Below are 27,841 nucleotides of genomic sequence, written 5' to 3' on the forward strand. Positions count from 1 at the left end.
TCATTTGTGTGTGTGTGTACGCGCATGTGTGCTGTGTCTTCAGAAATCAGTCTGTTGCTGGGCACTTGGGTTGTTTCCATTGTCTTGGCCATTTTAAATTGTGCTGCTGTAAATATCGGGGTGCATGTATCCTTTTGAATCAGTGTTTTTTCATTTTTTCTGGATATATACCCAGAAGTAAAATTGCTGGATCCTATATAGTAGTTCTATTTTTAACTTTTTGAGGAACCTCCATATTGTTCTCAATAGTGACTATACCAATTTACATTATCAGCCATGTACAAGAGTTCCCTTTTCTCCACACCCTGACATTTGTTTTCTGTAGACTTTTTGATTATAGCCATTTTGACTGGTGTGATGTGATACCTAATTGTGGTTTTCATTTGCATTTCACTGATAGTTGGTGATGTTGAGCATCTTTTCATGTGCCTATTAGCCATCTGCATGTCCTTTTTGGAGAAGTGTCTATTCAAGTTTTTTGCCCATTTTTGGATTGAATTGTTTGTCTGTTTGGTTTCTTAGAGTTGTATGAGCTGTTTATGTATTTTGGATGTGAACCCCTTGTCAGCCTCATCATTTGCAAATATTTCCTCCCGTTCCACAGTTTTTTTCTTTTGTTGATAGTTTGCTTAGCTATGCAAAAGTTTTAAGTTTAATTAGGCCCCATTTGTTTATTTTTGCTTTTATTTATTTTGCCTCAGGAGACTGATCCAGGAAAATATTGCTACCAATTTCTGTCAAAGAGTATTCTGCCTCTGTCCTAAGAGTGTTATGGTTTCAGGGCTTACATTTAGGTCTTTAAACCATTTTGAAGGGGTTTTTTATTTGGTTTGGTTTGGTTTTTTGTATAGAAAGTGGCAGGGTCAGAATGTATGAGCATTTTAAAGATTTAATTGTACTCCTAACTTAAGATGGTAGGCTGGACATGTGTTTTCTTCTTGTCCCTTATAATTTCCACATAAAATAAATATGAAAAAAAGTAAATAGAATACATAGAAACAGATTGTCTAACAATGTATGAAAGAGTTTTTTTTTTTTTTTTTACATTTTCTGACGTGTTGGATGAAATTAAAACCTTGGCTAAAAGAGGCTGCAAGTTGGAACCCTGAAGAGACTCCAGGCTAAGAGTTGCAAATATGATAGAGGAATGCAGAAGTGAGATGCTATACTTTAAAAGGAATTGATTTAATTTCTGTTTCCACATTCCCGATCTTCATCTGAGTGACAGAATGTAAATGTGGCTTTTACCCAAGTTAAAAGGAGAGAAAAAAACTGACACTCCTCTAAAGAATTTGAACATACTGCTTGGGAAAAGTTAATGTGCTTCTGCTTTTGGTAATGGTAGGCTAGATAATTTGGATTAGTCTTCCTAATCCAAATAGTTAAGAACAGCTATTTCCTCTGGAATAAAATGTAAAAACAAGCCAAAGATACTGGAGCATTAATAAGGTATTTAAGAATTTTAGGGATAGGATCTAGGAAAAGAATTAAACTCAGGAGGATTCTGGCAGTTAGGATTCCTCTTTCCTTAGGGGCTTATGCAAATTTCACAAAAGGTGGCTGAGAAACGGAGTTATGTTCTCAAAGGGCTTACAAGAGTGGGGAGGACAAAAATTAGAGTCCAGAGAACCAGCAAGGATTGAGAGAAATTTGCAAATTCTTCCCATGTTCTGGATTGGAACCCAAAAAGGCTACATTGGCCCAGCTTCAGATTATTTTATCTCTGAAATTGAACTAAGTTGATTATGGAGTTTCCCAGGTGGCTCTAGTGGTAAAGAACTCTCTTGCAAATGCAGTTGGACATGGCTGAGCGACTTCACTTTCACTTTTCACTTTCATGCATTGGAGAAGGAAAGGGCAACCCACTCCAGTGTTCTTGCCTGGAGAATCCCAGGGACGGTGGAGCGTGGTGGACTGCCGTCTATGGGGTCGCACAGAGTCAGACACGACTGAAGCGACTTAGCAGCGGCAGCAGCAGAGGAGTCTAACATGTCTAATAGGGTAGCAGAAGGAGAAGAGAAAGAAAAAATGAGACAAAAGGAGAGAGAATTTTTGAGAGATAATAACTGAGAATTTTTCAGAACTCTCAAAATTCAACAGGCTACAAATTCAAGACCCCCATAAATCATAAGGTAAATAAAAAGATAGTGACTCCAAAACACATCATAGTAAAACTGCTGAAAGCTAAACACAAAGTGGGAGGTATTTAAAGTACCCAGAGTAGGATGGAGATGGTACTTGAAGTACTTTCAAAAAAGTAACAGTTTGTTTGATAGCTGACTTCTCACAGAAAACACAAAGGACATAAGAAAATGGAATGACATCTTTATAGGGCTGAGACAAAATTACTGCCAACCTAGATTTCTATATACAGTGAAAATTTCATAAGGGTAAAGTTAATACAAGGACATTTGCAGGCAAGTTATAGAATTTGTTACCAGAGTACCTGTACTAAAGGAAATAATACAGGTTTTGTTCAAGCCGGGGCGAATGAAAAACAACAAAAATAATGAATATGTACATTAACCTAAGTGTCACCATATAAAATAATAAAATTGTATCTTGTAGCATAAAATATAAAGGTTTAAAAATACAGTCGAACATTTGTTTGTTGGTTAGAGTAAGGAGTGTGTATTCCGCATAGATTTTGAAAAATGAAGAATGTACATTTTACTCTCTAAGGCACCTATTCAAATAATGGTAAAAGATTAATAACTACCAAGCTTATCAGGGGGAGCTGCATGAGGGAATGGAACAATTAAGTGTTCACTCAGTCCAAGAGAAGGCAACAAAGAAGGAAAAAAATGACCAAACAAGTGGGACACATAGAAGGAAAATAGTAAGCTGGTAGATTTAAATCTAAACATATTGATAAATAGCATTGAGTATAAGTGGACTAAATTTCTTAAATAAAAAACAAAGATTGCCAGACTGGATGAAAAATAAAACCCAGTTCCTACCATATGATTCAGCAGTTCTGCTGCTGCTGCTGCTAAGTCAGTTCAGTCGTGTCCGACTCTGTGTGACCCCATAGACGGAAGCCCACCAGGCTCCCCTGTCCCTGGGATTCTCCAGGCAAGAACACTGGTGTGGGTTGCCATTTCCTTCTCCAACCTTTTGGAAGTGAAAAGTGAAAGTGAAGTCGCTCAGTCGTGTCCGACCCTTAGCGACCCCACGGACTGCAGCCTACCAGGCTCCTCCATCCATGGGATTTTCTAGGCAAGAGTACTGGAGTGGCTTGCCATTGCCTTCTCCGTCAGCAGTTCTACTTCTGGGTATATATTTGAAGAAAACAGAAACACTAAATCAAAAAGATACATGCATTTCAATGTTCATAGCATTATTTACAGTAGCCAAGATATGGAAGCAACCTAAGTGTCCTTCAACAGATGAATGGATAAAGAAGTAGTCTGTATATGTGCGTGTACATATATTTACATACATGCATGCATACTTGCTCATACACAAGCTCTCACACACACACACACAGTGGGATATTACTCATCCATAAAACAGAAATGCTGCTGTTTGCAGTAATATGAATCGACCTAGAGGGTATTATGCTTCATGAAAGAAGTTAGACCGAGAAAGATGAATACTCCTCTGTGTTATCACTTAAATGTGGAATCTAGAAAATAAAACAAAGATGGATATAACAAAACAGAAACAGACTCACAGATATAAAAACTCATGGTTACCAGTGGGAAAAGGGTAAGGGGATGGACAAGATAGAGGTAGGGGATTTAGAGTTACAAACTACTACTATGTATAAAACAAATAAGCAACAAGGATACTACACAAAGAAGTTCTTTGTACTACACAAGAAAATTTAGCCATTATTTTGTAATAACTTTAAGTGAAGTATAATCTATAAAAAAATATTGAATCACTGTGTTGTATACCTGAAACTAATCAGATCAGATCAGTCGCTCAGTCGTGTCCGACTCTCCGTGACCCCATGAATCACAGCACTCCAGGCCTCCCTGTCCATCACCAACTCCCAGAGTACACTCAAAGTCATGTCCACAGAGTCGGTGATGCCATCCAGCCATCTCATTCTCCGTCGTCCCCTTCTCCTCCCGCCCCCCAACCTTTCCCAGCATCAGAGTCTTTTCCAGTGAGTCAACTCGTCGCATGAGATGGCCAAAGTATTGGAGTTTCAGCTTTAAACAAATCCAACTCTATGATTCTTGAAAGAGACACATTTAGTATAAAAGAATCCAGGATAAAATTGTTTATGTATGAAAAGATAAACAATACAATTATTTATTTATTTATGGCTGTGCTGGGTCTTTGTTGTTATATGGCTTTTCTCTAGTGGTGGTGCCCGGGCTTCTCATTGCAGTGGCTTCTCTTGTTGCAGAGCAGGACTCTAGGGTGGATGGGCTCAGTAGCTGCAGCACTTGGGCCTAGTTGCTCAGTGGCAGGGATCATCCCAGATGAGGGATCAAATCTGTGTATCCTGCATTGGCAGGGAAACCCACCAGGGAAACCCCAGCAATGCAAATTTTTAAATAACAACAGAAAAGCATGTAACTGTATTAGTATCTGATAATTAAATATAGGGCAACAGATATTACTGGATATAGAGAGATATGCTTTCTAATGAAGAAAATTTTAATTCACTGTATCTTACTGGATGTAAAGAGGTGTGATTCTTAATGATGAAAAGTATAATTTCAAAATAATAACTTGAAATTTATATGTACTTAATAACATAGCTGGGGAGGATTGGGGGCGGGAGGAGAAGGGGACGACAGAGAATGAGATGGCTGGATGGCATCACCGACTCGATGGACATGAGTTTAAGTGAACTCTGGGAGTTGGTGATGGACAGGGAGGCCTGGCGTGCTGTGATCCATGGGGTTGCAAAGAGTCGGACATGACTGAGCGGCTGAACTGAACTGAACTGAATAACATAGCATCCAGATATATAAAGCAAAAATTGGCAAAACTCAAAGGAAAAATACAAATCCACTGTGGTAGCAACACAGTTTCCATAGCCCTCTTCAGTTCAGTTCAGTTCAGTCACTCAGTCATGTCTGACTTTTTGCGACCCCATGGACTGCAGCACACCAGGCTTCCCTGTCCATCACCAACTCCTGGAGCTTGCTCAGACTCATGTCCATCGAGTTGGTGATGCCATCCAATCATCTCATCTCTGTCATCCCCTTCTCCTCCTGCCTTCAGTCTTTCCCAACATCAGGTCTTTTCCAATGAGTCAGTTCTTAACTAAAAGATACCAAGAATAAAACTTGTGCTTGAAAATTAAAGAATACAACGCTAAATAAACCATAGAGCAAAGAATGAGTTATCAGAGAACAGAATTAATTTAGTAGTGTTGAAAATTATATACATCAAAATGTTGTTATGTAGCCACGCCTCTTTTAGAATAAAAGGCATGTTTAAATTGAAGATGGACTGAAAAAATTAGTAAGTTACATCTATCTCAGTAAGTTAGAATAAGAACAACAAATTAAGTCCAGAGAGAAAAGTAATGAAATAGAAAACAAATCTAAAATAGAGATGATCAACAGAGTAAAAGTTCATCCCTTTGAAAGACCTAGTAAAATTTATAATCCTGAAAGTGCTAATCAGGAAACATACAAATTACTGCTATTAAGAAAGAGAGTGGTCGAGTGGTAGGGAATCAGCCTGCCGAGGCAGGGGACACGAATTCTGTCCCTGGCCTGTGCGCCACAACTACAGAGCCTGCACTCTAGAGCCTGAGAGCAACAAGAGAAGCCTGCACAGTGAGAAGCCCAGGCACTGCAACTCAGGGTAGCCCCGACTGGGAAAAGCCCACATGCAACAATGAAGGTCCAGCGCAACTGTAAAAAGAAAGAAAGAGGGAACATCGCTATAAAACCTACAGACATGAAAAAGATCTTGAGAGGCTACATGGGATTGAATTGTGTGTGCTTCAAATTCATAAATTGATGCCCTAAGCCACAGTGTAACTGTATTTAGAGATAGGGCCTTTAAGGAGATAATTTAGGTTAAATGAGGCAATAAGGTTGGGGCCCATATCAATAAGACTGGTGTCCTTACAAGAAGAGGAAGAGACCCCAAGAGATCTCTCCATGTATGCGCAAAAGGAAGGCCATCTGAGGACACAATGAGAAGGCAGCTATCTGCAAGCCAGATAAAGTTCTGAAGTTCTGTTTAGAAACCATCCCTGACAGCACGTTGATCTTGAACTTACAACCTTCATAACTACAAAAAAAACATATTGCTATTTTTTAAGCCACCCAGTCATGGTATCCTGTTATAGCATGGCAAGCGGACTAATACAGTTTATAAACAGCTTCCTGTAAATAATTTTGAAAATTGAAATGAAGGAGGCAAATTCTTAGAAAAATACTTGTCAACACTGATATGGAAAAAAAGTCTGAACAGTCCCTTCACTGCCTTATAAATGAATCTATAATGTAAACTTGACCACAAAGAACCTAAACCACCAGATGAATTCTTCATACCAGCGAATTCAGTTAATTATTTACCATTACCATCACCTTGCAAAAACTTTTTTTAGAGAATAGGAGAAAAACTAGGAACATTTTCCAATTTCTTTTTGTAATTCTTGAATAAGTTGATATTAAAACCTAACAAAGCTATTACAAAAGAGAATAACTACTAGCCAATATCATTTATGAATATAGGTGAAAGAATCCTAAACAAAGTATTAACAAATGGGAATGTTTAAAAGGTACATCATGCCAGCCAGTAGATTTATTCCAGGAATGCAAAGGTAGTTTAACATTCAGAAATAAATAAGTGGAGTCTTGAGCCACAGAAGATGATGATGGTCTCCACAGACAGATTACGAAAATAGAATATAAAACATGGAAGCTAAAATGACCTAAATATCCAGAAGCTCCTCCATTAGGTAGATTTACAAAAAAACTTAATATGAAGAGAGTATTTCCAATGGGGTGGCGGATTCACCAACATACTAATGTTAAGCAAAATGTCACAATTCATATTAGCTTTAAAACATTACTTCAGATTCTTTTCCTGTTTAGGTTGTTGTATAATATTGAGCAGAGTTCGCTGTGCTATACAGTGGGTCCTTATTGGTTATCCATTTTAATTATAGCGGTATATACATGTCAGTCGAAAAGAATAGATAAATGTATATGTATAACTGAACCACTTTCCTGCACACATGAAACTATCACAACCAACTATATATATTGTTAACCAGCTGTACTCCAATATAAGATAAAAGGTTAAAAAAAAAAGAACTTGGAAATCTAATGATGTCCAAAGAAAATAAGAAACTTTTGCAGGCATTTATATGAGAAATAGCAGTTGATTTTAGGGGCCGTCCAGCTTCCTGTCTTGGTTATTATGGTGCAAAAATCTCAAACATTTAATAAAGTTATTCCAGCTGGTAAACATAACATGTTCTTTCATTGGTAATAAAATATTTAAAACATGTATACTCATTATGTTTTCAGACAACAGGAGAACAATGTGCCACTATTTTTTTTCCAATATCAAGGACTGTCATTTAAACATAAACCTGGAATTCAGTTCTATAGAATAAGATCAAAGTATGAAGTATCAGACTGCTTTAGAATAAAACTGTTCTCCAAAGAAGAAAAAGCATAAATCACACACTTGCCTGGCGAAAGAGTTGAAATTTAAATTGTTCAGTGTAGCGGGTAAAATGAATGCTATTGCAAATCCTGTTGCTTTTTGAAGAGTTGCTAACTGCTAGTAGTATAAAAAGTATATTCAAGGTTATTTGATCCTTGTACTCATTAAAAACAAATGGTGGAGAGAGATGGATTTCTATTCACAGTAGGTCCTGTGTATAACATGTATCATGCATGGTAATTCTTTGGTCTTTGTTTAATAAACCATACCCTTCAATTTGAGTGGAATCATCAAAAAGGAAATAGTATGGTATGTGATGGCTCAGATGGTAAGGAATCTGCCTGCAATGCAGGAGACCCAGGTTTGATCCCTTGGTTGGGAAGATCCCCTGGAGAAGGAAACAGCAACCAACTCCAGTTTTCTTGCCTGGAGAATCCCATGGACAGAGGAGCCTGATGGGATACAGTCCCTGGCGTCGCAAAGAGTCGGACATGACTGAGCGACTAACACTTAAGTGATTTGAGATTAGTTTTAAAAAGTAAATAAAAAGACTTATCTTCAAAGACTGTGCCATTTCTATTATATTGATATAAGTACAGTGCCTTATAGAGGTAATAAAAATCAAATTATATCTATTAATCGTAACATACCTGTTATTATTCTGTTTCCTATATCACTTGTGAGTTGAAATTTTGTAGAATATTTCAGGGATAAATACAAATTATTCAGTTAGTTTAATTCCTTCTTTACAGAAGGAAGAATCCTAAGTTTTACAAGGAGATTTCAGTTTTAATATATCCAGAACTGTTATTTTTTAAAACCTTCAGAGGTATAACAGTTCTTTCATTTTTATGGATTACGGATTTTCTTGGTATGCATTTTTTCCTAATTTTCTGTGATACAGCAAGTTAATGACATTGAACTAATTTATGTTAAACCCAAATGATTTTCACACTGAGTGATTTTATGGAGAAAACGAAAGATATACACATTTGAATGCAGAGTTCCAGAGAATACCAAGGAGAGATAAGAAAGCCTTCCTCAGTGATCAGTGCAAAGAAATAGAGGAAAACAATAGAATGGGAAAGACTAGAGATCTCTTCAAGAAAATTAGAGATACCAAGGGAACATTTCATGCAGAGATGGGCATAATAAAGGACAGAAATGGTATGGACCTACCAGAAGCACAAGATACTAAGAAGAGGTGGCAAGAATACACAGAAGAACTATACAAAAAAGATCTTCGTGACCCAGATAAGCATGATGGTGTAATCACTCACCTAAAGCCAGATATCCTGGAATGCGAAGTCAAGTGGTCCTTAGGAAGCATTACTACAAACAAAACTAGTGGAGGTGATGGAATTCCAGTTGAGCTATTTCAAATCCTGAAAGATGATGCTGTGAAAGTGCTGCACTCGATATGCCAGCAAATTTGGAAAACTCAGCAGTGGCCACAGGACTGGAAAAGGTCAGTTTTCATTCCAATCCCAAAGAAGGGCAGTGCCAAAGAATGTTCAAACTACTCCACAATTGCATTCATCTCACAATGCTGGGAAAGTAATATTTAAATTCTCCAAACCAGGCTTCAACAGTACATGAACCGTCAACTTCCAGATGTTCCAAGTTAAATATAGAAAAGGCAGAGGAACCAGAGATCAAATTGCCAACATCCATTGAATCATAGAAAAAGCAAGAGAATTCCAGAAAAACATCTGCTTTATTGACTACGCCTAAGCCTTTGACTGTGTAGATCACAATAAACTGTGGAAAATTCTTAAAGAGATGGAAATACCGGACCACCTTACCTACCTTCTGAGAAATCTGTATGCAGGTCAAGAAGCAACAGTTAACACCAGACATGGAACAACAGACTGCTTCCAAGTTGGGAAAGGAGTCCGTCAAGGCTGTGTATTGTCACCCTGCCTATTTAACTTCTATGCAGAGTACATCATGCGAAATGCTGCGCTGGATGAAGCACAAGCTGGAATCAAGATTGCCGGGAAAAGTATCAATAACCTCAGATATACAGATGACACCACCCTTATGGCAGAAAGTAAAGAGGAACTAAAGAGCCTCTTGGTAAAAGGGAAAGAGGAGAGTGAAAAAGCTGGCTTAAAAGTCAACATTCAGTAAACGAAGATTATGGCATCTGGTCCCATCACTTCATGGCAAATAAATGGAGAAACAATGGAAGCAGTGACAGATTTTATTTTCTTGGGCTCCAAAATACTGCAGATTTTCCAGTGATTTCCACTCCATGGAAGAAAAGCTATGACCAACCTAGACAGCTTATTAAAAAGCAGAGACATTACTTTGCCAGCAAAGGTCTGTCTAGTCAAAGCTATGGTTTTTCCAATAGTCATGTATGGATGTGAGAGTTGGACTATAAAGAAAGCTGAGCACCGAAGAATTGATGCTTTTGAACTGCGGTGTTGGAGACTTTTGAGAATCCCTTGGACTTCAAGGAGATCCATCCCGTCAATCTTCAAGGAAATCAGTCCTGAATATTCATTGGAAGGACTAATGCTAAAGCTGAAACTCCAATACTTTGGCCACCTGATGCGAAGAACTGACTCGTGAAGAAAAAGACCCTGATACTGGGAAAGATTGAAGGCAGGAGAAGGCGATGACAGAGGATGAGATGGTTGGATTGCATCAGCAACTCGACGGACATGAGTTTGAGCAAGCTCCGAGAGCTGGTGATGGACATGGAAGCCTGGCATGCTGCAGTCTGTGGGGTCGCAAAGAGTCGGATATGACTGAGCAACTGAACTGAACTGATCCCTACACAGTCTCTACTCTAACAAATAATTTTATTTAATCAATGTAACTTAATTTTGAAGCCGAGAGCTAATTTCTATTATGTTTTTACCAAAATGACCTGAGTAGTTCACTATATTGCACTTCAAAGGACTAGACATACTACTTTGTCCAAAGTATATATATTTTTTCTTTTTAACTTTTTATTTTATACTGGAATATAGTTCCAGATATACAGCAAAGTGATTTAGTTATACATGTATCTGTTTTTTTCAGATTCTTTTCTCATTTAGATTGTTACATAATATTGAGCAGAGTTCCCTGTGGTATACAGTAGGGCCTTGTTAGTTATGCATTTTAAATATAGCAGTGTGTATATGTCAGTCCCAAACTCCCTAACTGTCCCTTCCCCTCACCCTTGTCCTCTGGTGACCATAAGTTCAATTCTCTAAGTCTGTGAGTCTGTTCTGTTTTGTAAATAAGTTCATTTGTAATTTCTTTTTAGATTCCTCATATAAACTATATCATACAATATATCTGTTTCTCTGTATGATCATCTCTGGGTCCATCCATGTTGCTGCAAATGGCATTGTTTTGTTCTTTTTAATGGCTGAATAAATTCCATTGTATATACATACCATATTTTCTTTCTCCATTCTTTTGTCCATTGGTATTTAGGTTGCTTTCATGCCTTAGCTATGGTAAACAGTGCTGCACCAAATATTGGGGTGCAAGTATTCTTTCGGACCATGTTTTTCTCTGAATATGTGCACAGGAGTGAGATTGTAGGATTATATGGTTTGGTTTAGTTTTTTAAGGAACCTCCATACTGTTCTTCATACTGGCTGTACCAATTTACATTCCTACCAACACTGTAGGAGTGTTCCTAAGTTCTATCCACACCCTCTCCAGCATTTATTATTTTGGGATTTTTTTATGGAGACACAAAAATTTATTTCTTGATGGAATTTATTAAAAATGGGAACATTGGTCTGATAAAGTCTCCTTTAATTTTGGAATACTTAAATGTTTATCTCACTCTTACTTTACCCAGCAAAAGCAAACTAAAGGCAGACTTGTCAAAATGTGAAATTAAATGTTCAAACTTTCAATTTGCAAAGCAAGGGGAGGAAAATTACTTTAAAATACTTTAGTCACTTTTATGATACAACAAGGAAAAAGTTTTCAGTCATACATCTGAGGAATTTTTGTCAAGTTCTTTTAAAGTTTTGAACTACCTTTTCTTGACCTGATTATATAGTATGTTAAAGTCGGTGAAGGTTTGTCCTAGCTTATTAACTTCAATATACCTTTTCTATTTTGGACTATCAAAACCTTTTAAAAATACATATACCGAGCATCCACATACAAATGAATTAGTGTATGGAATTTATTAAAATAGATTTGAATTGCCTCAACGCTGTATAAAAGTAGATATTACACTAGCAGTCTCAGTCAGTCTCCGATCATTGCTTTTCCACTTTGAAAATTTGTCTTGTCATACGAGGACATTAATAGTAGTTCATGAGTAGGAAAGGAGATTTGTCCTAGACTGTTCTGTTTTAACCACTTTTAAAACTGTGTGTTAGTGGCTTCGGAAAACTCTGGATACTGTTTTCTCTGTACTCCTTCCCTCTCTCCATCACCACTGCAATGTTGTTCTTTTCCAAATATGTTCTCAGAATTGTCTTATCATGATTGTTAGTCCTCTTTTTATTTTTGAAATTACGAATCTCTGCAGAAATCTGCTTACTAATTTGAAAGTAGAATACATTTTAAAAAAAAAAGTAAGAGTCCATTTTGTGTGCCACTCTCACCCTGTGTGTGACAGCCTAAAAGTACATTAGTTGCTTAGATAGGAGGGATAGGAAGCCATGCTTAATTATAATAACTTATTTAAAGGGGCAGGTTTTTAAAATAACAGCCTTATTGAGATATTATTCACATACCATACAATTCACCCATTTAAGTGGACAATTTTGTGGTGTTTAGTTTATGGTTCAGTTCACAGATTGTGCAGGCATCATCAGAGTTGATTTTAGAACGTTTTCATTATCAAAAAAAAAACCCTGTATTTTTAGCAGCTACTCCTCATTTCCCCCAAATCAGTTTCCACCCCAAACCTAGGCAACCAATATATCTAATTTCTCTCCAGCTGTTCTGCACATTTAATGTAAATGGAATCTTGTGATATGTAATCATTTGTGACTGTATTCTTTCAAGTAGCATAATGTTTTGAAGGTTCATCCATGTCGTAACATGTGTCAGTACTTCTTATTGCCAAATAATATTCCATTGTATGGATATATCACATTTTATTTATCCATTCATCAGTTGAGGGACATTTGAGTTGTTTCCACTCTGGCTATTTTGAGTAAGATGACTATGAGTGTTCATGTATGGATTTTTGTGTAGATGTATATTTTCATTTCTATGACTATGTATCTAAAAGTGGAATTGCTGAGTCATGTTAACCCTCTCCTTAATCTTTTGTATAACTGCCAGGTTACATCAGACAGGTCTGATGCAATTTTCCTTTTATCTGTTATATAAAGTATCCAAGCTTGTAAAAGTGTGTGTTATTCACCTTTAAATGAACTATAAAACTGCCTTAGATACTTGTTTAAAAGACTAACAGGTAAGACTATTAAAGCTAATCACTTACTAATTAAAAAAAATTTTTTTAAGTATAATTTACAATGTAAGAAAGTAAAGAAGGGGATCTCCCTGGTTGCCTAGTGGCTAGGATTCCAGATTTTCACTGCTATAACCCATGTTCAATCCCTAGTCAGGGAACAGAGACCCCACAAGCTGTGCAGCATGGCCCCCCCAAAAAAAGTAAAGAAAATCCACAAGATCATCTCAATGGATGCATAAAAACCATCTTACAAAATTAAACATCTCTTCATGGTGGAAAAGCAAACACTCTTATCGAACTAGGAATAGAATGAAAATTCCTTAACCTGATAGAAAATATTTACCAAGAAAACTTATAGCACGTATCATACTTATTAGTGAAGTGTTAAAAACTTTCTCTTTTAAGACTAGAAATAAGATAAGGGAGCCTACAATCACAGCTTTTATTCAGTAGTACACTAGAGGACCTAGCCAATAAAACAAGAAAATGAAGTAAGAGCTATAAGGATTGGAAAGGAAGAAATAAAACTCTTTTATTCACAGATGATGTGGTTGTATACCTAGAAAATGTAAAAGCATATGCAATTAAATTATTAGAATTAATATGTGAGTTTAACAAAGTTGTAAGATTCAAGGTCAGTTTTTTAAGCAGTTGTTTTTCTATATATCAGCAATAAGCAGTTAAAAATGAAATTTCAAAAAATACCATTTAAAACTGCATACGTTGACATAAATATAAGATGTGTTAAACTTCTGTATCAGATCAGTTCAGTTCATTTCAGTCACTCAGTCGTGTCCGACTCTCCACGACCCCATGAATCACAGCACGCCAGGCCTCCCTGTCCATCACCAACTCCCGGAGTTCACTCAAACTCATGTCCACAGAGTCGGTGATGCCATCCAGCCATCTCATTCTGTCGTCCCCTTCTCCTCCCACCCCCAACCTTTCCCAGCATCAGAGTCTTTTCCAGTGAGTCAACTCGTCGCATGAGGTGGCCAAAGTATTGCAGTTTCAGCTTTAGCATCAGTCCTTCCAGTGAACACCCAGGATTGATCTCCTTTAGAATGGACTGGTTGGATCTCCTTGCAGTCCAAGGGACTCTCAAGAGTCTTCTCCAACACCACAGTTCAAAAGCATCAATTCTTCGGCGATCAGCTTTTTTCACAGTCCAACTCTCACATCCATACATGACCATGGGAAAAACCATAGCCTTGACTAGACAGACCTTTGTTGGCAAAGTGATGTGTCTCTGCTTTTTAATATACTATCAAAGTTGGTCATAACTTTCCTTCCAAGGAGTAAGCGTCTTTTAATTTCATGGCTGCAATCACCATCTGCAGTGATTTTGGAGCCCAAAAAAATAAAGTCTGACACTGTTTCCACTGTTTTTCCATCTATTTCCCATGAAGTGATGGGACCAGATGCCATGATCTTTGTTTTCTGAATGTTGAGCTTCAAGCCAACCTTTTCACTCTCCTCTTTCACTTTCATCAAGAGACTTTTTATTTCCTCTTCACTTTCTGCCATAAGGGTAGTGTCATCTGCGTATCTGAGGTTATTGATATTTCTCCCAGCAATCTTGATTCCAAACTGTGCTTCTTCCAGCACAGCGTTCCTCATGATGTACTCTGCATATAAGTTAAATAAGCAAGGTGACAATATACAGCCTTGACGTACTCCTTTTCCTATTTGGAACCAGTCTGTTGTTCCATGTACAGTTCTGACTGTTGCTTCCTGACCTGCATACAGGTTTCTCAAGAGGCAGAAGACTATTAAATGTTATGTGAAATTAAAGAAGACCTAAATAGGAAAAGGAGTACGTCAGGGTTGTATATTGTCATCCTGCTTATTTAACTTATATGCAGAGTACATCATGAGGAAAGCTGGGCTGGAAGAAGCACAAGCTGGAATCAAGATTGCTGGGAGAAATATCCATAACCTCAGATATGCAGATGACACTACCCTTATGGCAGAAAATGAAGAGGAACTAAAAAGCCTCTTGATGAGAATGAAAGAGGAGAGTGAAAAGGTTGACTTGAAGCTCAACATTCAGAAAACAAAGATCATGGCATCTGGTCCCATCACTTCATGGGACATAGATGGAAAAACAGTGGAAACAGTGTCAGACTTTATGTTTTTGGGCTCCAAAATCACTGCAGATGCTGATTGCAGCCAGGAAATTAAAAGACGCTTGCTCCTTGGAAGGAAAGTTATGACCAACCTTGATAGTATATTAAAAAGCAGAGACATCACTTTGCCAACAAAGGTCCATCTAGTCAAGGCTATGGTTTTTCCCGTGGTCATGTATGGATGTGAGAGTTGGACTGTGAAGAAAGCTGATCGCCGAAGAATTGATGCTTTTGAACTGTGGTGTTGGAGAAGACTCTTGAGAGTCCCTTGGACTGCAAGGAGATCCAACCAGTCCATTCTAAAGGAGATCAATCCTGGGTGTTCATTGGAAGGACTGATGCTAAAGCTGAAACTGCAATACTTTGGCCACCTCATGCGACGAGTTGACTCACTGGAAAGGAGTCTGATGCTGGGAGGGATTGGGGGTAGGAGGAGAAGGGGACGACAGAGAATGAGATGGCTGGATGGTGTCACTGACTCTGTGGACATGAGTTTGAGTGAACTCCAGGAGTTGGTGATGGACAGGGAGGCCTGGCGTGCTGTGATTCATGGGGTCGCGGAGAGTCGGACACGACTGAGCGACTGAACTGAACTGAAAATGAAAAGAGACACTCATGATTTCAACCACTATGTTTGAATGGGGTCATTTTCATCAAATTTATCCATAAATTGAATGAAATCTCAAGTGAATTTTGCGTGTGTGTGTGTGCATAAGTGCATTTAAACTGACAAGCTGATTCTAAAATTTATGTGGAACTGGAGTAAAGTAGGATGATTTACTCTTGTCAAGACTTATTACAGAGCTGGAGTTTCTGAAGACTGTGTGCTACTGGCCCAACATAGAGAAATAGACCGTGCAACAGAGCAGAGAGCCCAGGAATAGATTTGCATGTGTGCACACTCTTCATCTATGAAAAGGTGGTCCTGCAGAGCAGTGGGGAAAGAAAGGTCTTTGAAATAATGGTGCTGGATTAACTGGATATCTGTATGGGGAGGGAGATAAATCTCATAACATCTAAATGTGAAAGGCAAAACTATAAAGCTTCTAGAAGTGATTAGAAGAGTAATTTTAAGATCTTGAGGTAAGAATTTTTTTTAATGAAATAAATGTGAATAGATAGTTCATAGGAAAAAAAAAACACAAATGACTCTTAAATATGTGAAAAGGGGTGTGTGTGTATGTGTGTGTGTGTTCAGTTGCTTAGTCGTGTCTGACTCTTTGTGAACCTGTAGACTGTAGTCTGCTAGGCTCCTCCGTCCATGGGATTTCCCAGGCGAGAATACTGGAGTGGGTTGCCATTTCCTCCTCCAGGGGATCTTCCCAACCCAGGGATCAAACCAATATCTCTTATATCTCCAGTATTGACAGGCAGATTCTTTACCATTAGCACCAGCTGCAAAGCCCCATTTGAAAAGGTGGTCAAAGAAACAGTTTAAAAAGATCCTACTTTTTGGTGAAATTGGCAAAAATTAAAAGTTGTAACAAAACATTACGGTGATACTGAGCCTGCACATTCTAGAGCCCAGCCTCCAAAAAGAGAGAAGCCACTGAGCACCACACAGCCAAAAAATTTTTTTTATTTATTGGTGAGACTACGGGGAAATAAGCATTCTTAAAAATGAATTACATCTGTGTCTCTTTTGCTGTCTCGTATACAGGGTTATCATTTGCATCTTTGTAAATTCCATATATATGCGTTCATATATTGTATTGGTGTTTTTCTCTCTGGCTTACTTCACTCTGTATAATAGGCTCTAGTTTCATCACCTCATTAGAACTGATTCAAATGCATTCTTTTTAATGGCTGGGTAATACTCCATTGTGTATATGTACGCAAACTTTCTTATCCATTCGTCTGCTGATGGACATCTAAGTTGCTTCCATGTCCTGGCTATTATAAACAGTGCAGCAATGAACATTGGAGTACATGTGTCTCTTTCAATTCTGGCTTCCTTGGTGTGTATGCCCAGGAGTGCGATTGCTGGATCATATGGCAGTTCTATGTCCAGTTTTTTGAGGAATCTCCACACTGTTCTCCATAGTGGCTGTACTAGTTTGCATTCCCACCAACAGTGTAAGAGGGTTCCCTTCTCTCCACACCCTCTCCAGCATTTTTTGCATGTAGACTTTTGGATAGCAGCCATTCTGACTGGTGTGAAATGGTATCTCATTGTGGTTTTGATTTGCATTTCTCTTATTATGAGGGATGTTAAGCATTTTTTCATGTGTTTGTTAGCCATCTTTATGTCTTCTTTGGAGAAATGTCTGTTTAGTTCTTTGGCCCATTTTTTGATTGGGTCATTTATTTTTCTGGAATTGAGCTGCAGGAGCTGCTTGTATATTTTGGAGGTTAATCCTTTATCAGTTGCTTCATTTGCTATTATTTTCTCCCATTCTGAAGGCTGTCTTTTCACCTTGCTTATAGTTTCCTTTGCTGTGCAGACCCTGTATACGAGACAGCAAAAGAGACAGATGTATAGAACAGTCTTTGGGACTCTGTGGGAGAGGGTGAGGGTGGGATGGTTTGGGAGAATGACATTGAAACATGTATATTATCATATGTGAAACGAATAGCCAGTTCAGGGTCGATGCATGTTACAGGATGCTCGGGGCTGGTGTGCGGGGATGACCCAGAGGGAGGATAAGGGGAGGAGGGAGGTGGCAGGGGGGTTCAGGAGAGGGAACTCATGTACACCCGGGGCAGATTCATGTCAGTGTATGGCAAAACTAACCAATATAATATTGTAAAATAATTAGCCTCCAATAAAAATAAAATGAATTAGTACATCTTCTATGAATGGCATTTTGTCAATATCTATTGAAATTTAAAATGCACAATGCACAAGCCCTTTGATTTAGCGGTTGCGCTTCTAGGAACTTCTGCAGAGAAATTTCCTTTATTTTTTCCCCCCAAACAAATAGCCATAGTCTCAATTTAATAACAGTTTATCTTTCCCCACTGATTTGAAAGGGCAACTTTATTGTATACTAAATTCCCATATATGAATAAATACACAAGCATACATATATATATATATATATAGTAATTACCATATATTAAAGACTGCCCACTGTTCTATTCTATTGGAAGATTTGTTACCCATGCCAGTTCCACAGTTTAATCTGCCATCTACCAGTATGAGTTCCCTGTTTGTCCTTTTTCACAATGGTTTTGGTCATTCTCGTACATTTATTATTCTGTTTTCTGTGTTAGTACTTAATTATTTGACTATTTTAAAACTTAAGGGAAATACTTGTCTTCATTTAGGATACTTAGAAAGAAGTGCTGAAGACTTTGAGGGCAGTTTCAAAAGAGGGGGCTCCAGCAGTATTTGAGAAGTTGGGGATACAAGCAGATAATTTTGAAGAGGATGATATCTGTTTCATTTTAGGATTCTTTTCAAAAATGATTCATTTGTTATTTAACTGTAGGTGAAGTCCTTGTATGTCTTTCTTTAAATAACTCATGAATATGTTGAACACAAAAATTGAGGATCAAGACTTTTGATACCCTCGCCCTCTAATAATTTTGACTACTTCTGAGTCTGCCCCAGTACACACTTACACTCAAAAAAAATTTGACCAAATTAAACTCAACACTGTGTCCCCAGTCCAGCCCAACAGGGAAATGGAGTTAAATTCACCATGTCCTGTTTATCCTTGCATAGGAAATACTAATTTTTTTGATAGTAGAGTGGGCTTAACTCCACAAAAACTAAAGCTTAGGAACAGGAATTCAGGAAGCATCAATGAATGTACTGGGTGTGACTCTGGGCTGGTATAAGAACTTGTGTGTGTGTGCTTAGTCGTGTTCAACTTTTTGCAACCCCATCAACTGGAGCCCACCAGGCTCCTATGTCTATGGGGTTTTCCAGGCAAGAATACTGGAGCAGGTTGCCATTTCCTACTGTAGGGGATCTTCCCAACCCAGGGATTGAACCCACATCTCTTATATCTCCTGCATTGACAGGCAGATTCCTTATCACTGCATCACCTGGGAAGCCCATTATAGAACTAACCTTTCCAACAAATAATGTATGATCTCACTTATATATGGAATCTAAAAAAAACAAGAAACCAAGCTCAGAAGTACAGAGAGCAGACTGGCGGTTGCCAGAGCTTGGTGGAGGAGGGGAGCGGGTAGGGTGAAATGGGTAAAGGGGATCAAAAGGTACAAGCTTACAGTTATAAAATAACTGTCATAGGGATGTAATGTACAGTATGGTGGCTATAGTTAATAATACTGTATTGCATATTTGAAAGTTGCCAAGTACATCTTAAAAGTTCTCATCACAAGGAAAAAAATTATGTATGGTGACAGATGCTAATTAGACTTGCAGTAATCGTTTTGCAATATATACAAATACAGAATCATTATGTTGTACACCTGAAACTAATAGAAGTTTACCTCAATTTAAAAACTATGAAATAAATAATTTTGAAATGACTTATCCCTTCCCTTGCCTCCCCGTGACATTGTTTCCCTTCCTCCTCTTTCACTGCATCAGATCCCATGGTGGAGGAATTCTGATTCAGTCTACCTTCAGAACCTGCATGCTTACCACTTATTGGCATGTGGGGATAATTATAGTATCCTTCTTGGGATGGTTGTAAGGATTCTGTGAGATACTCTTAAACTCTTAGAACAGTACCTGGTACATTATTAATAGTGTGTGCTGTTGAGCAAAACATTTAACTTCCCTGGGCCTCAGTTTTCTCATCTGTAAAATGACAAGGCTGAACAAGATGATCGTCAGGTTTCTGTTAGCTCAAACAGTTAAAACACTGTGATTGGTTACTAGTGTAAGTAGTTTATCCTTACCAGTCTAGGCTCACTTTTCGTTCTTAATTGTACTTGTTTCCCCAGTGCACAATGATCTGCTTTCTCGGAAATCCTGTGAAAAAGTGTGGTTCAATTTGGCTTGACTAAAGAAGTCTCATTGCAGCATTTGTAGCTGGAGTGGAATGGATAGTGTAATTTATTGGAGGTGTTATGAAGAGAGGAAAGAAAATGAAATCAAAGTCCATTTATACTTACTGGTAGGAAGCAGATACGAAATGATGGCAATGGTGATAACAGTTAATACTTAATGAGTATTTTCTATGTGGAAGGCAATATGCTACCATATATTATTTCATTTAATCTTTGCCATAATCTCATTAGATAGAAGTTCTTTTATCCCCAGTTTGCAGATGAGAAAACAGGCACAGAGAAATTAAGGAACTTGCTTAAAGTCACACAGCTAGTATGTAATAGTGTTGGGTTTTGAACATGTAATCTGATTCTAGCACCCATAACTCTTATCCATTATGCTATACTGAATTGAGTCCAAATGGAGAATCAATTAAATAACTAGAACACTTCAAATGAATATATATAATTTTTTACCAACTTTTTATTTTTGAAAATGATAAAGTTATTAAAAAGTTGAAAGATTTCTATAAGAAACATACATGGATTCAATAATTTTGCTTCATTTAATCTGTCTTGCACACACACACACTCTCTCTCTCTCTCTCTGTACAATCTCCATTTTTTAAAAGTAAATGACAGAGATCATGACACTCCTAAGAACAAAGACAATCACCTAAGTAACATTAATACCATTAGCACATATAAGTAGTATGACATTGAGCATAGTCTCTTTTAAAAACCTGTTTGTCTATTTTGAATAAGTCCAGTATCCTAGTAGATCATTGAAATTGCATTGTTAAAAAAATAAACCTTATCAAAATCTGACTTTTTTTCCTTCTCAGAAATCATATTCCATGCCCATTGGCATTGAATTTCAACGAAGATATGCAACGATTGTTTTAGAGCTTGAACAACTGAACAAGGACCTAAACAAAGTTTTGCATAAAGTTCAACAGTACTGCTATGAGGTAGGTAGTTTGTATGAAGTTCCCTTGAGGGGGCTGTGACCTCCCCTCTTACTTGAAACTGATACTGTTACCATCCCGTTTTAGAAAACCCAAACTAGGCCAAGATCTTTGAGCAGAACTATATTTTATATATATTTTTTCCCTTACAGCATCAACATTGAAGAGTGCTTTCTACACAGTGACCTGTCAATTCTGTTGGTTTTGTTTGAATTACAAATGATTATAGCTCTCTAAAAATTTAGAAACATCCAGAAAAATAATTACTCTTAATTCTACTACCACAAAAACTATATTTTTATTTCCTAATATTTTTTTTTTTTTTACTGTACATGCTTTTTCTCACAAAGTTATGATCATGCTGGGTATACAGTTTTGATTGCTCCTTTTTAAACTTTACATTTGGGGATTCCCTGGTGGTCCAGTGGTTAGGACTCAGTATTTTCACTGCTGAGGGCCTGTGTTCAATGTCTGCTTGGGGAACTAAAATCCTATAGGCTGTGAGGCACAGTCAAAAAAATAAATAGAAATTTTAAAAATAAACTTTACATTAGAACTATGGATTCTTGAATTGCAGTCACATACATTATAGGATTATTTGTGAATTATCATTATTGTTATGCACATATAATTATATGTATGACGGTGGCTCACCAGTTTCACCAAAAATTTGAGTTTCTTACAAGGAAGAATGAAATTATTGTGATGAGTTTAGTATGCTCCAGCATTTGCATTCTTAGAGGTTGTATATTTCCAGTAAAGCCACTTTTTTTTTTTTTGAAGTAGAGTTTTTTTGAATTAGCATTCAAAAACTATCATTTTGAATTAGAGTTTTCATCCTTTCCATGAGTGGGATTACTTGATCATAATGGTAACTCTGTTTTTAGTTTTTAAGGAACCTCCATACTGTTCTCTGTACTAGCTGTACCAATTTACACTCCTACCATCAGTGTAGGAGGGTTCCTTTTCTCCATACCCTCGCCAGCATTTATTATTTGTAGACTTTTTGATGATGGCCATTCTCACTGATGTGAGGTGATAACTTTTTGTAGTTTTGATGGCATTTCTCTTATAACTAGAGGTGTGGAGCATCTTTTCATATTCCTGTTGGCCATCTGAATGTCTTCTTTGGAGAAATGTCTCTTTTGGTCTTTTGCCCATTTTTTGATTGGGTTGTTTGGGTTTTTTTGATATTGAGCTGTATAAATTGTTTATTTCAGAAATTAACCCCTTGCAGTCACATCATTTGCAAACATGTTGTCTCATTCTGTAGGTTGTCTTTTTATTTATGGTTTCCTTTGCTGTGCAAAGGCTTTTAAGTTTAATTAGGTCCCATTTGTTTTTTCTTGCTCTTGTTTTCATTACTCTAGAAGATGGATCCAAAAAAATCCTGCTGTGATTTATGTCAAAGAGTGTTCTAGTATCTGGTCTTATATTTAGGTCTTTAATCCATTTTGAGTTTATTTTTTGTATGGTATTAGAGAATGTTCTATTTCACTATTTTACATATAGCTGTCCAGTTTTCCCAGCACCGTTTACTGAAGAGACTACTACCTTTTTTCCATTGTATATCTGTGCCTCTTTGTTGTAGATTGACCATAAGTTCATGGGTCTAGGACTTCCCTGGTGGCTCAGATGGTAAAGAATCCACCTGCAATGCGAGAGGTTCTATCCCGGATTGGGAAGACCCCCCTGGAGGAGGGCATGGCAACCCACTCCAGTATCCTTGCCTAGAGAATACCCATGGACAAAGGAGCCTGGTGGTCTACAGTCCATGGGCTCACAGATTCAGACACGACCTAGCAACTAAGCACAGCATGGGTTATTTAAAGCCACATCTGTTTGTGGTGTGAGATAAACATCTTTTTATGATACTAGCCTCATCATTGAGTCCCAAAGATCTGCCATTTTTGTTGATATCAGTCCACTTGAACTGAGGGAAATGAACTGCGATTACCTTGAACTAAATTCTGAGTATATTTTGCTCATTCCTTTAGCCATCCATTATTATTTTTATTTTCCTGATAATTGTCATTTACCTACATAGCCATATGTGTTGTCCTAGCAAATAGCTTCTCCCGCTGGACTAGCAGCCATCCACAGGAGGTGCAAACCAAGCAGTCCAAGATGACATATAAGAAAACATGCAGAAGTGGGTGTCCTTTTGTATCTCATTGTGTACACAAGGCCATATGTGATAATCATTTCCTAATGGAGTAAATTTGATTTTCACAAAGCTCTTATGGAAATACAATATTGATTTTAAAATAAGAACAAGCAATTCCACTTCTATGTATATATCAAAGATATATGAATATGTATTTGCCAAAAGATAGACACTGGAACATACATAGCATCACTGTTCATTATAGCCAAAAATTAGAAACTACCCAAATATCCAGCAGTACTAAAATGAATCAGTAAATTATAATATACAATGGAATTCTTAGCAATAAGAATGAATGTGTGAACATATTTGATCATATGAGAACATGCAAATATTGAACAGATAAAGTCAGACACAAAAGAATATATAATGCATAATTTCATATTATGTAAAGCTCAAAAGCCAGCAAAAACTAATATATATAATAAATAATATATAGCTCTGTATTGTGTTATAATACATATATAAAAGTCAGGATGGTGGCTACCCTTGGAGTATTATATATTTATGTATACTTCCATTTAAAAAAATGTTAAGTGTTAGAAGACAAGATTATTCATTGCAGTGTTACTGACAGTCACAAAATATTAGAAGTAACCTAAATGCCCATACATAGGGAATTGGCTGAATAACTTAGGGCACATCCCACAGTGGAGTGGTGTGCTGCTATAAGAACGGTCAAGGAAGCTCTCTGTGCTAATGGAGGTACATAGCTTCCTTAACTGAGTGATCGAAGATAACATAAGCAGTAGTGGGACAGATAAACATCATACGCCTCCTAGTCACAATGAACTGAGAACAACAACATCATTTTTGTGGTGTTCCCGCCAAAGACCTATTACCTTAGTCTAATCAAGAGGAAACAGACAAACCCACATTGAGGGATATTATGCAAAATAATCGGCTGATATTCTTCAAAGCTATCAAGGTTATAAAAGACTGAGGAACTGTTTGTGAGTAAAGGAGTCTAGAGAGACAGGACAACCAGATGTATTCAGGGGGAAAAATAGCTAGGTATTGGGACAGTTGATGAAATCTGAATACAGACTGTCAGAAAATGGTATTATGTCTGTGCTAAACTTCCTGATTGTGATCAGATCATTGCTCTGTGGTTATTAAGTATTTAGGAGTAAAGAGGCACAGTGTTTGCAACTTATTCTCAAATAGTTAAGAGAAAAAAAATTATTTACAGAGAAAGGTCAAATGTTAACTCAAACACAGTAAACCATAGCAGTTAGTGAATCTGGGTAAAAGGTTATCAAGAAATTTTTGTTCTAGTCTTTTAGAAGTATCTCAAAATTAAAAGGTACCCAAATATAAAACAAATCAGAAAATAAATATTGTTAGAGGAGAAAAAATTTCTAAGGTAAGAGTGAGATTGTTTTTGTTATACAAATGCTACTTTTATAAAAATCCTAATCTGAAAACAGGGCACAAACACATAGAAATTATCATGGCCTTATGAATGTATATCTTATGTTTTAATCATCTGTATTCAGCTTGCTCCAGACCAAGGGCTCCAGCCTGCAGATCAGCCGACAGACATGAGACGAAGGTGTGAGGAAGAAGCACAGGAAATAGTTCGACATGCAAATTCCTCAACAGGACAGCCCTGTGTTGAAAATGAAAATCTGACAGACTTAATCTCCAGGCTTACAGCTATTTTATTACAAATTAAGGTAAATTTTGGAGAACCTTTTGGAGAAAATATTAAGAATACTTTCTTCATTTTGACACCTAAACAAACTGTGCTAATTTGATGCTAAAAAATTAAACTGTATATTAGAGCAGAGTTTTTGTCTGTATTCGAAGTACAATTAAATTTTGAAATTTTTTTTTCTTTAGTGTCTAGCAGAAGGAGGAGACCTGAATTCATTTGAATTTAAATCACTTACAGATTCACTAAATGATATCAAGAGTACAATAGATGCTTCTAATATCAGGTATTTCATTAGATGTACTCTATTTTTATATGAAATTCATAGTGATTTCTAGTATAAGCTTTAAGAATTGTACATAGTTATGAAGTAGTCATGATTTTTATCCTTTAAGTAAATTGTAAATGAGCTTGCATGTTACATGCAGTCTATTGACAGAATTTTCAGATGGATTTTTTTATATAAAGGAATCAAAAGACATATAATATTTAGATTTGGGTTTGGCATAGAGGTTTAACTTTGAAGTAAGTCTTCCCCAAAGAGAGATTTGTCCATCCTCTCTTTCCAGTACTCCCCTGGCTTCTTTGCTTCCCTCAAGCACACCTTTTCAGTTACTACTGAAATAGAATTATGGCTAATGTAAAGGGAAGATATATTACTTACATGGGGTTGTTATCTTAGCTATTTCCTAACTGAAATTCAGCTTTTTCTTTTTAAAAAAAACTATTTTTCTTAATTTCGTGAGATAAAGTAGTTAACGATGTTTCTTCTTTCTTTAGTTGCTTTCAGAATAATGTAGAAATTCATGTTGCACATATTCAGAGCGGCCTGAGCCAGATGGGAAACTTACATGCCTTTGCAGCAAATAACACCAACAGAGACTGAATAGAAGATTTAATTATCCCAACTGCATAGGACATTGTTTTTGTGAAGTTCTCTTCCTTTATATAGGCTTCCAACACCAAATAACCTATCTGCTGGAAAACAAGGAAAATTTAAATCTCCAAATAAGGCATTTTAATATACTCTACTGCTTCTTAAACCAGCATTGCTGACCAGCATTATATTTATTTTTCCCTTATTACTCAGCTGCAGTAGCACTGCTTATGTTATATATGTTTATTAGCAAGTATTTTTAAACTGAAAATGTCTGAACATAATTTCATGGAAGAATATGTTGACCATTTTTTTAATGTGCATGAATTCAACTCAACCCAGGCAGACAACTACTGCAGTGGAGAACATGAAGAAACATGGTCTTTTGTGCATTGTGCATGGCAATGTGGAAATTCCATCTAGAAAATTACAACTCCAGTTCATTTAGTTGATCACCACTTCAGTCTTCAAAAGATAACATCATGAGATATGGGAAGTCCTCATTTTTAGGAAGCCACTGATATAGGTGGGAAATACGGACTTTACAAGTATATGTGATATATACTTGCAATGTGACATGGTTCTATAGATCATTTTATAATAATAAATATTTTAATTTATCATAATTTATAAAAGAAACCTTTGTTGTTTGTCTGTTGAAAGAAAATGAAGGAGCAGGAAAGAAACATTACTGCAAGATGCTAAATTTCAGCAAATGGATTTGGCATGTCTTTTCCCATCAATTCAGGGCAAAAAGCGCTATTGTTATGGGGTATATTTTCAAAAGACTGATAACACACTATTTTCATATTTTTTTGTTTATTTGCACAATTTTTGAACCAGATTACTGGTTAAAATCCAACAGTTGAACAATTTTTTAAAAAATTTTATAAGGAAAACAAATATAATAGCCAGTGCTAGAAAATGGAGAAAAAAGGTTTGTATTTGGTTGTGGGATTTTTTGGTTTTCGGTTTTTTAAGGAAAACCCTGCCTAAAATGTTAATCTTGTAAAAAGTGTGTATTTGGAATTTTCTCTGTTTTAATATAGAATATTATAAAGTCAAAATATAATAAATTGTTTTCAGATTTGGAGTTTAAGATATAGCTGTAGAAGTGGCTTCGATTCTTTTAGATGTCTCATAAAATGAGACTTTTTATATGTTAATGTATAATAGGATTGAAACACGATTATTTTCCATTTGAAATTTTTGTATAGTTTAAAAATGCTTCCATATTCTTTGTTGGTATTGTGCCACTGCAGAACTTTAGTGCAGAGTTTATATTTAGCTAAACTGTTACGTTTAATTAAGAAATGCATAAATCTTTTATTCTTAATATTTGTAATTCTAAATAAATTGATTTATGAAAATTAATGATCTTCATTTTCATTTAATTAATACAAGTTGATAAATATTTATTCTATTTAAAATGTTTTTTAAAATTATCTTTTCCACTAAACTATATTTTTAGGAGGAACAGTACAAATTTATTACTAAGTCATTTTGAATTAAAATACCATTAGGATTTTTTTTCCCATGGCTAAGTAATCAGTATGGAAAACACTGTGAGCATGTAAGTTACTTGGCTTACTATAGATCTAGAGAAAGGTTGATTTTTAATATATTCTGCCTTGACTTAGGTAAGCATTTTTTATATTTTTTCTTCTACATTTCTTAAGGCTGACTTGTCACACTTAAATTATACCTAGTTTTGCACTTACGTAATTAAGCATCATCTATATCTTTCAGTGCCATCATGTGTTGATGACAAGAACTGTGCCTAAGAATATATTTGAATTTTATTTTTGTTTAAGGAAGAAGAAATCTGTATAATTCAAAGTAGTCATTTGGGATTGGCTGTGCATTAATTTAAATGATGCTGCCACTGCCTAACACCTTTATTGAGCCCTAAAGAAAACTATCAAAGCCAGATTGAGCAAGCAAGTACATCATGCTTTACGTAGATTTGGTTCTGAATTTCTGTTAGTTCCAAAAATCAGATTCACTTGCTACCATTGAGAATCTACAAACAAACTTGCCTGTTAAATATTTTCCCTTGAACTCAAGCCCTTTCTCCATCTTCTATCACCAGTACTGTCAGCCCAGTGCCCTCATCCCTATCCTGG

General features: G+C 36.6%; 1 protein-coding gene across 1 annotated transcript in view; it reads left to right on the top strand.

Moving 5' to 3' along the window:
- LIN9 (lin-9 DREAM MuvB core complex component) overlaps positions 1 to 27,079 on the top strand; it is an 89,716-nt gene extending 62,637 nt beyond the window's left edge. Inside the window, exons 12-15 of the mRNA XM_055419783.2 lie at positions 20,892 to 21,017; positions 24,681 to 24,860; positions 25,027 to 25,124; positions 25,619 to 27,079. Of these exons, the coding sequence (XP_055275758.1) occupies positions 20,892 to 21,017; positions 24,681 to 24,860; positions 25,027 to 25,124; positions 25,619 to 25,724 (510 nt within the window). The 3' untranslated portion in view covers positions 25,725 to 27,079. The remainder of the gene's footprint in view (positions 1 to 20,891; positions 21,018 to 24,680; positions 24,861 to 25,026; positions 25,125 to 25,618) is intronic.
- The last annotated feature ends 762 nt before the right edge of the window (positions 27,080 to 27,841 follow it).

The sequence above is a fragment of the Moschus berezovskii genome, chromosome 17, assembly GCF_049115385.1.
Source record: "Moschus berezovskii isolate FMDL1 chromosome 17, NW_MosBer_1.0, whole genome shotgun sequence".
NCBI lineage: Eukaryota > Metazoa > Chordata > Mammalia > Artiodactyla > Moschidae > Moschus > Moschus berezovskii.